Here is a 10906-nt window from a genome sequence, read left to right as displayed (position 1 = left end):
TTCTTCTGCAGAAGCTAAATAAAATTCAACCATCAGGGAACTACTTTATTTCTGTAATCTTAAAACAAGACTGAAGAACTAAAAGGAGCATTTGGTGTTAGAATCAAAATGCAGAAGGTACAGAAGGTGTCAAAACTTACAGCCTGTTGCTACAACTGGGGGTGGCAGAGGAGGTGTGTGTGTGTGTGTGCGTGTGTGTGTGTGTGTGTGTGCGCGTGCGTGCGTCTGTATGTGTGTGTGTTCATACTGACCTGAGAAGGCATCGGTTTCCTGTTGTGCAACCTCCCGAACATCTGCCCACATCTACTTCCTGCAGAAAATTAGCAACACAGAGACAAGAGAGAGAGAGAGGGGGGGGGGAAGTCAGCACATTGCTGGCTGCAAATATTGACCCACTTTGAGCTGAGGAGCAGCTGCCGCTTGGAGAGTTAAAGGTGCTTTCATTCGACACCTGCAGCCGCCATTTGTGTTTGCTAGCTCCAATCTTACATTTGGTGCAGAGACTCATTAGAAAACCAAAACTGAAGAAAACAGAAAACTTAATAAATTATTGCTTTCTCTTTTAGCTAAATATAGTTGTTTTTGTGGCTTACTTAATAAAATAATTGCTTTTTTGATTTGGATTTTAATGTAAAACTTTTATTTTCAACTCTGTTTTTCCAGGAAGAAGAGCTGATCAGTGTTTGGTAAGATAGACGTAGGAAGTATTAATCAATCAGCAAATGCAACACACCAATCTTTTATCAGTTTTATTTAATTGTAATTTCTAACATCAGTTAGAAATTAGACACCAACCAAATGATTCTCTAAAATAAATTWWAAAAAATAAAACTAATATGTATATTTATATTTTGCTAAAACACATCTAATAATGTAAAAAATAATAAAAATATGCATTCTATAGTAAAGTACATTGACCATATAATTGTGCAATTTTACATTTTGAAACAAAATTTGCTTAATGGAAACAAGAAAATAATAAAAAAGAATTTGTTTTTCAATAAAAAAGTTTTTCAAAATTGATTTATTTGCCAAAACTGCAATGGAAAACAGTTTTCACATCAAACGATTAACATGAAAACACAAAGAAGAAGACGACAGGAAGTGCAGGAGGATCTCTTTAATGACTTGTTACGTGAATAAACTTAATCATGTGTGACTCTAATTGCATTTTTTATTTAATTGTGATGCCACAATTGTGAAATTGTTTGGGTTTTTTTCGACATTAGTGGAATATTCACAAAACTCTGCGCACGTTTGTAATGGAAACTCAATGCTGGGTTTCCTTAGACAGAAACTTTTAAACCACATTGAATAATTAGTTTAGATTACTACATTGTTTGATAACCAGGATCAGTTGGAATGTATGTATTTTGTTTTTTGTAAAGTGTCTCTGTTCTGAATTATCRCTATATAATGCCTCTTTTCCACRTCCAAAGTGCTWCTAAATGTTATTTGTACTTAAATTATTTGTTTTGGGTCTGCAGAGAGCAACACGCTGTGGTGTTTTTCACACCCGGATGTGCAGTGCCAGTCTCCGAATTGGCCTGACTAAACACCGACTTTTGAATCTGATGCATAAAGGCACTTCATTATTGTCTGGCACCCAGCTAAGGCCCCGTTTCCTCTGCTSTCAATCACAAAGGATGCGAAGCAGGCATCTTAAAGGAACCAGCTGAATCCACCATGCTATTCCGAGAAATTAATGGCGTGAAGGAAGTTTTTTCTTTCCTCGTTTCACTTACTTTGAGCCTCTCTTCTTTGAGTCCCTCTGCATGCTGGACTGTTTCATAGAAGTGCTCCACATGGGGGACCCTGTAGCAGCTTTCCTTCAGCTCGCAGGCCGACACGGTCTGGATCACATCCACTCCGTTGGGAGTTTCCAGCAGCGCTGAGTCAAACTTGGTGGGGACGCAGGAAACACCCTCTGGAAGCAAACCATGAAGGAAAATGTTAACAGGAAATCTAAAAAAAAGTCTTGATTTCCACATGGAAAAGCTAAACTAAAGAAAAAAACTAAGATGATGTGAATAATGCTAACTAGAAGGGCTGGGAGATATAAATCATTGGTTAGTTTTTTGTTTTAGATATCTGAAATGCTGTCAAACCTGTGGTGTGACCTTTCCTCCTTGAATTCATTTTCTCCTTTGACGTCAGACTGTTGTTTTTTGTTTTTAAGCAGTTATGAGGCACGAATACGAAACCACAAACTGCTACAGAGAGTTAYTGAGCAGGCTGTTGCTAGGTAACCAAAGAGTGAGTGAGTTGCTAGGTAACCAGAGCGAGTTAGTTAGTGAATGTCACCAACCTAGCTTAGCTTAGCCGCTAAACAGAATCTGAGATTTCATATCAACTGGTTTCTATATCAACATTATATCGATGTTAAAACATTTGTGTATAATCTATTTAACRTAGTAGATATTACATTACARAAGCATTAAATCAAGATTCACTAGTTACTMATTAATCAAAAGAAATCAGTTTAAATACTCAAAAATCTGATCATTTTCTTATTGTTAATATTAAATACATCAAAACTGATAACTACCTACATAATAAATGGATCAACACTTTTTTTGTTTGTTAAAATGTCAGATAAAGAATAAGATGTTATTTGATGCATATCTTGTAATTCTGCTGGATTCAAAGCTACTACCTCTTTCTAAGAACATGCACAAGTTTTCCTCTTTGGAGTGTGGAAAAAAATTGTAATCAGTCCAAATCAAAAAACAGGATTTGTCATAGTACTGATATAGTGATGAGTCTCTACATCTCTACTAAATATTATATTATTAAAATTCAAGCAGCCGAATSTGTGATAGTTGAGAAGATTTTTTTATGTTTAAAATTTAAAGKTTTTCCCAAGAAAGTTTATAAATCTCCAAAGAAAATATTGGCAAAGCAGAGGAACAAGTTATCATAACTCCTGACTTCAGTTATTCTAGAGCTCTTGAGGGCCCTCTGCTGGTTTGGGGCAGCAGCTCCTTAGTCTGACTGGTTATTTTTTTATATTTTAAATAGTAACATATTTATATATTAATGAAAAACGAGGAGAACACGGAAGCTTTGTTAACTAGTTATGCAGTATAATTTAGTTTACAAATGAAAAGTGGTTATTTTATGTTTATCRCTGTAGTTGTAGACAGTTCCTSTGCCTTCTAAATGGTATTTATCCCCTCTGATCTCAAATTATGTAGCTTTTAAACCACAAACTTTAGTGGATTTTATAAGGGCTCAATGTCTAAATTTAGAGATAGAAATCTGAACACTTCGGTCTAATAATTACAACTATCCAAATTTGTAATTGGCTGTTTGTAATTTATTCCCAGTATCAATTCAACTCTTGTGTAAAGAATTCAAGGTTTGTTAGAGAATATTAGTGAATAATCACCAAACAGACCAAGAGACACAGTAGATCCCTTATCTTTAGTGGTGCAATTCGCAACTATCACCTTTACAGAAGGGCGAACTTTGTGGGTAGACAAAAAAGACGTAGAAAAAGTTCAAAAGTACATTTAATTGAAAAAATATGTATAATTATAATTATTATTCCATTTGATTATCAAGCCCTACCCTGATAAACACCAACCTCTTGTTCTACACCTTGCTTTCTAGCTGGCAGCATGGAGCCTGTTGAAGTTTTAAATTTTACACAGTTGGCCATGACAAATGYAATCTGCCAGTGCCAGGCTATGAAACAGAAATTGAAYTGAATTGAGAAGARTTGAGCTGAACAAGAYGGATKTTAATATTAATTCAATATTTGGAAGTGTGGCCAACAAGGACTGAATAACTTCTTCACTTCCTCCACGGTCATTGCTAAAACTACGAGCACACTATAATTTTAAAACTGCCCAAAGAATCAAGCTCCTTTCACAATGTCTCCTCCTGTTTGCTGATTGGCCGGGTTGGAATTTTACCAAAGAAATCCACTTCAATGGGAGAAAGCCCRGAGGGAGAACTGAAGAGAGATGAGAATCGAACTGAATGGCCAGGCTAATTACACAATATCTGTAGTTTTGATTTGCCACATAAAGCAAACAAAAAAAAACCACACTGAACTTTGTTGTTTTAACGAAACAAAATCGTAAAAAGACCTCATGGCTGTGAATACCTGGGGTTCCTTTAGAGCGGGAACATCCTCCCACGTCTATTACCGTCGCATACGGTGTTTCRATGTAGTAAGTCCTCAGAGCTGGGACTCGGATGCACTGGGTCAGCTCGACCTCACAGTGGCACTCCTCGATGACCTCCACCTCCCGGGGCCCCTCGAACAGCAGCAGCCGCTCTACTYGCATCCCCGTCGGCTCGCACATCTGGTTCGCCCCGCAGGAGGGCAGCCGGGTCAGCGGCTCTGAGATCACCGGGGCAGCCGGGCCGTGCGTCCGCGTCTTTAATTAAAGAGATCATTGGGGTGAACATGTCAAAACATGTTTCTGTCCTTGCCAGCGTCAAGGTGTAAGCTGATTTTAGGCGATTCATAGCAAACGTTGTGCAAACGAGGAAAAAAAGATCGGTAACTTTTTCGTCACAATGTTTTTATATGTAGAGTATTAGGGCCATACTAATGAAAAAGAAAGGAAGGAAGAAAGAAAGAAATACGAGCATAAAGCCGTTCGAGAATAAGGTCAAAATAATACGAGAATAAAGTCATAATGCTACAAAAATAAAGTCAAAATTTTACGAGAATAAAGCCTCAATATTACCAGAATAAAGTCATATTATCGCGAGGATAAAATCAAAAATAATCTGAGAATAAATTTGTAATATTATAATAAAACTGTAATGTTACGGCTTCATTTTTATTCTCGTGGCCCTAACACCGTCGTATTTTGGCATGACGAAAAAAAACCTTATAAATTACAACAWATTCACACTGCCGTCATGTGGCAGGAGGTGGAACTGCAGCTTACCCTCTTGCTCCTCAGAAATTCCAGCATGGAGGAATGTTTTGAGTATTCCTGCTGTCTTGCTTCATGCGGTGACCTTATGGCCATCCCACAACGTGACCTGCACATTCCCACATCTACGCTGACAGGACTCCCTGAAATGTCTAACACCCCAGAGAGAGACGCAATCAAAATAGACAGCAAATTTCAATAAATAAATACAAATAATCTATTTATTTTATGTTTGCTTCCTTACCTTGCCCAATGTACACAAAGTGACTCTGCCTCTTGCAGCACACTCGTTGTGTAAACAGATTTCTGTGAACGATGTGTTTGCTCACTACAAAAACACAAGACAAGAATGCATCTGTCCTGTCATTTGCTGATGAATAGCATTGATTGAAGTTGTTGCAACATGAGACACTAATCTAAAGCAGCAGCAGGAAAATAAAGATCGTATCTGCAAGCAGTCATTCTTTGTATTTTGAAAGAAAATGTAGGTAGCACAAAAACTGCAATTCCCCTTTCCAGTAAGATTATATTATTTTACGATTATTTACCACTTTCATAGGTTAGCATGCACTTTCCTGTGAGATAAACCAGACAGCTGCTCTAGAAGAAAGGACCGGCCACCAGTACTTACATGTCATGTGAAGCACAAACAGGAACAGAAGGAAAAGTTGGAGAACATCCATCACTCATCTGAATGTGCTCCTTAGTGCTGTCCTGCTCACTTCTGCCTCAGATATTTATACCCAAARGTGAGTCTTCAGAGGCCAAAGAAAGGAGAACAAATCAAATTTCCATGATAAATGCAGGAGTCACTTCACAGGGGGATCTCAGCGTCTCTGTTTTTTTTTTTTTGGTTTGTTGTCGTTTTTGTTGCTGCAGAGAGACCCAAATATGCTGACCAGACCTGAGCTCCCACTAATGACGGGGCTTAAAAAGGCCCTGAGCCGTTCAAAGGGTCTCCCTCAAAGGCATCAATCATCTTTTATCTCAGGGGGAAGGTGTTTAGCACCTCTGACTTAAAACAAAAYCAGGTTTAAACACATAAACGGGAGCAGCAGGGGGGAGCGTGATCCTCACCTTCTGAAAACTCCAGCACCTTCGTGTTTATTCAACATGACACCAAATGGTCAGACACTCTTAAACCTTTCACAAATCTCGGCTCTTTGCTTTTCTCTAGCTCATTTAAGGTCCTSACTAAAACTGTACGTATTGTGCATATATTTGAGGTGATGTGGAAAGTTAAGCCAACACATTTAGAGAATGAGCATAACAAACATCGATCTTATAAATGAAATGGGTCAGCGTTTAACCCTAAACAGACTCAAAGGTCATTTTGTGCTATTTGTCCTTTTAATTTTCCAAGTTATTTTGGCTGTTGAATAAATATGTATGTTTCAAATCTGGACTATTGTTATTTTTTTTTTATTATTTCAGAAATTACATATTAGGTTTTTAAATTAGCATACACTGGCTAAGCTACACTAAAACAAATCCAAATGACAAAAAATACTCTTTGAAAAACTATTGAGACAACCATTTTTGATCCCTCATTTATGTAAAAAAAATCTATTTTTTATATTAAGATTTATTTTGGATGAGCAGTTATTCTTTTTGTTAAATCTTACATATGACCACCAGATGGCGGTAATTTTACAACATGCAGGAACATTTCTTCTGCAAAGATGCGTTGATACTGAAATGAGTGATGGTTGGATATTGTGTTTGTTATAGAAGCGTCTACGTGTGTGATTAATGTTTTTTATGTAATTAAATTTTGTATGTTTTTTACATGGTTTCAAAAAACATTAAACAAACACTGAAACTATCATTTTAAATTCCCATAATATGATATTTCAGGCTCAAGTAGTTTAAAAATAGTAAAAGGAGAAAAAAAATTGTTATAATTAACTTAAGTCATAATAATGAAGACGCATGAAAGTGAGTGTTGCTCCCAGTAATTGACACATCTCAGGTCATAATAATACTAGAAAACTAATAAGAATAAAGAAATATTTAGTAAGGTAAGGTAATTTTATTTATAAAGCACATTTTCAGCAACAAGGCAATTCAAAGTTATTATTATCTAACAAACATGACAATATTCAAATAATAATTCATCCGTGCTGCAGTGAATCCGTCTCTCTTTATAGATATCTCCMTCTTCTTCCTCACATCGTGTTTTTATGAAACTTTCAAAACAAAAACGGAAGATTTGGGATGTATCGTACTTTTGACAGAGTGAAAGAATTACATAGAAATAATAGTCTTTACCACCTGTGTAAACTTTGTTGGTGAATGTTATAACATATAAGTTTTATAATATGTGTTATATTGTTTCATTTCTAATGTAGGCTCTTGTGTCAGATAATCTAAGTCAATGTTAGACAATAATTAATTTTTTTAGATTTACAGAATCTCAGTTAGCCTTCAGAGCGGGGCTGAACCCCGTATTACACCAAGCACTGTAGCTAATATTAGGTGGTATCTCGCCGGTGGACATAAATACAGTAAAGTAACATTCTAATCACTAAATATACACAATAATATGTCCATCTTACTTGTKAAATGTTGTCTGTGGAGYCCTCACATCAATAGTCCRTCAATCCGARCAACAATATCCCTCAGTGCTGAGGCATCTTYTGCTGTTTTGGTTGAGCAAAGTAGGAGGGACGACCGCTCCAAGATGGCCGCCGTATTTCCTGCGCCAGAGYAGCCAATGCGGGGTGTACTCTTATATTATGTCTATGCTTACCGTAGTTGCTAGACCTGTTGTGGCTCAATATTGGTTCATATATAAGACACACCGGATTAYAAGGCGCACTGTCAGCTTTTGAGGAAATTGAAGGTTTTTAGGTGYGCCTTATAGTGCGGAAAATACGGTAACTTTAAATCTGGCTTGTTATCTTTACACATTCTGAGCCATATCAAAAAACCTGAATGTTCTTAAAGGTCCAGTTGTTCCAGAACGTATRRATGAAACCCATGAAATAGCTAAAATATCAATAAATAGCTGTGTTTCTTGAAATTAAATAATATTGAACATCTTTTCACACTGATCAKTTCATCCAGAATTTTTTTCAATCAAAATCMCAGATTTTGCGGCGCTAATTTAGAAATATTTATTTAAATATTTGCACTAATGTGACTTTTTATTAACTGCTGTAACTGTCACGGACTATAACTTGACATCAAGTAARGGTTGGCCAATGTTTTTGGCCAATTTTGAGAAAAACAATTTCAGTAAAATCAGAAAAAATATTCTGATCTGTTGAATTTATGTGAATTTTGCATAAATTCTGCAGATTTGTGAAAAACTGGAGGGAATTATTGATGTGATTTGGGATTTAGAGGGCCACATGAAAAGCTACGGCGGGCCAGATTTGGCCCCCACACCTCGAATTTGACGCATGTGCTCCAATATAAAGTTGGATTTTTCAAAGTGAGATTATTTTACTGCAGGTGTGTCACATATAAAACGCTGTGGAGTCATTTTCTATTCAAATCCACCTCCATGTATTTTCCATCCAGGCGATCCTCTCCTCATAAGAGTCTTTCCTTCAGCATCGCACGTGCARGGAGCTTTATTGAGCACAGCTTATAATGAGTCACCTGTAGCATGAGCAAGCAGTTTATACGCAACGACTTCCCGGGATAATCCCGGGTGTCCAGTCTCGGTGCTGCAGAGGTTGATGTGGAGCAGACATCTGTCTGCTGTCACGGTCAGTGTCTGTCTGGGTCACCGGGTCAGTCACAGAAAGGCTTGCGCTCATCTCCTCTAGAGGTTTTTGCNCAGATTTTGCGGCGCTAATTTAGAAATATTTATTTAAATATTTGCACTAATGTGACTTTTTATTAACTGCTGTAACTGTCACGGACTATAACTTGACATCAAGTAARGGTTGGCCAATGTTTTTGGCCAATTTTGAGAAAAACAATTTCAGTAAAATCAGAAAAAATATTCTGATCTGTTGAATTTATGTGAATTTTGCATAAATTCTGCAGATTTGTGAAAAACTGGAGGGAATTATTGATGTGATTTGGGATTTAGAGGGCCACATGAAAAGCTACGGCGGGCCAGATTTGGCCCCCACACCTCGAATTTGACGCATGTGCTCCAATATAAAGTTGGATTTTTCAAAGTGAGATTATTTTACTGCAGGTGTGTCACATATAAAACGCTGTGGAGTCATTTTCTATTCAAATCCACCTCCATGTATTTTCCATCCAGGCGATCCTCTCCTCATAAGAGTCTTTCCTTCAGCATCGCACGTGCARGGAGCTTTATTGAGCACAGCTTATAATGAGTCACCTGTAGCATGAGCAAGCAGTTTATACGCAACGACTTCCCGGGATAATCCCGGGTGTCCAGTCTCGGTGCTGCAGAGGTTGATGTGGAGCAGACATCTGTCTGCTGTCACGGTCAGTGTCTGTCTGGGTCACCGGGTCAGTCACAGAAAGGCTTGCGCTCATCTCCTCTAGAGGTTTTTGCYAAGCTAAAGTTAACTTGCAGTACCGTTTATGAATTCTTTGTGTCATTTGTAACATGTTGAATTTAATAACAGGTAAGATTCATGTAGGCTGGGTGGATACTTTTAAGTGGAGCTCCATGCTTCCTAAATATGGAGGACTGGTCCTGTCAAAATTTTCAATAAAAATATAAATAAATAAATGTATTGATTAATAATGTAGCAAATATTGCATTCAAAAACATATCATTGTAGTTTAATTTTTCACTGTATTTTTAATCTTGTTTTATTAAATAGTTTCCTTTTTTTGTTTTTCATGTTCTGCATTTATTATCATATTTAACATTTATGTAATATTTTTCTGTTGTTCAGTGGCAGTTTTTCCTATACTGATTTATTTTCTCCTCTAATATTTTCTCTGAATTTTCTACCCTCTTGTGATGATAAAGAAATGTTATGTTATATCCCTCTTTATAATCAAATAAGTTCTTTGAAAAGTTCTTATTTTTCACTTTTGGATGTTATATTTGGCACATAAATGACTTCACCAAGCAATTTATTTATTTAAAGTTCATTGCCAATGTTTTCAGGATCAATTCAMTCAAACCAAATCCAGACAAGAAAAGTWAGCATTTTCTCCACTGACATAATATGAATTTATTTTGAAGTTATTTTGATAAAGACCAATATTTTTAGAAGAAGTTTGTTAAATGTTTTGGTAAAAGAAGAAGACCTTTTAGTGGTGTCACTCTGTTTCCTATCTTTTTACATATAGTTGCTTATATGTTATGCAGATATGTGAAAAATTAAGTGGATTAGGTGAAACATAAAGTCCTGTCATACAGTTCACATATTTATGTCAGTTTTGAGAGAATGAAATTCACAGTCTTTGAATTYGTCAGAACCAGGTACTTTATGTTACCATCTCATATGGCTTTGTGTGGGTTTTTTAATATTTTAGGACTGATCTTATATAAATGAAATTTCATGAATGCCTTCAGACAATAAATTCCCAAATTAATCAGAAATGTGGCCATCTGATCAGTTTTCCCTCTCAGTTTCAAGAATCCCAGCATACCGAGGTTAATCAGTGTCATYAGTGCAGACAAAGTGTTTGCATAATGTTTCATGAGATACGATTACGCTGTTATTAGATCACTGCTGTGATATTTTAACAGGAGTTGTGCAAATTCTGTAGCAAAAATATTGTAGAGGCAAGAGGATGAATAATTTATAGCATTCATACAATGACTATCCACATGTATTTCCAACACTGAGGGTTGGTCAGGTGGTTTGCTCATCTCCAAGGTCTGATGAGGCCTCCAGAGGCTACGTATAGTCTGTCTGCATGGGAGGAGGTCAACACTGGAGGGGATTATAGGGCATTATGTAGTAGTTCTGGATTATAAACCATGAGACAACACTGCTGCATACAGAGCAGCAAAGGTGTCAGTGCATACTAGTGTATACTCTGGGAGGGAAAACTTTTCAGGAAACACTTTTTAAAGTTTTTCTTTTTTCTTCTGATGCATGCTACAC

General features: G+C 36.7%; 1 protein-coding gene and 1 pseudogene across 1 annotated transcript in view; one reads left to right on the top strand and one right to left on the bottom strand.

The window, feature by feature from the left end:
* pnhd (pinhead) overlaps positions 1–5707 on the bottom strand; it is a 6514-nt gene extending 807 nt beyond the window's left edge. The window contains exons 1-6 of the mRNA XM_008434424.2: positions 5533–5707; positions 5146–5229; positions 4914–5053; positions 4115–4391; positions 1746–1927; positions 252–310 (exon numbers count right to left, since the gene is read on the bottom strand). Coding sequence (XP_008432646.1) covers positions 252–310; positions 1746–1927; positions 4115–4391; positions 4914–5053; positions 5146–5229; positions 5533–5584 — 794 coding nt within the window. The 5' untranslated portion in view covers positions 5585–5707. The remainder of the gene's footprint in view (positions 1–251; positions 311–1745; positions 1928–4114; positions 4392–4913; positions 5054–5145; positions 5230–5532) is intronic.
* Positions 5708–9444: 3737 nt separating this feature from the next.
* The window catches only part of LOC103479876 (serine/threonine-protein kinase NIM1 pseudogene), a 6670-nt pseudogene continuing 5208 nt past the window's right edge, over positions 9445–10906 (top strand).

This window comes from Poecilia reticulata, linkage group LG17 (assembly GCF_000633615.1).
Source record: "Poecilia reticulata strain Guanapo linkage group LG17, Guppy_female_1.0+MT, whole genome shotgun sequence".
Taxonomy (NCBI): domain Eukaryota; kingdom Metazoa; phylum Chordata; class Actinopteri; order Cyprinodontiformes; family Poeciliidae; genus Poecilia; species Poecilia reticulata.
Note: the sequence above shows the minus strand (reverse complement) of the source record. Positions and strands in the feature narration are given on the sequence as shown.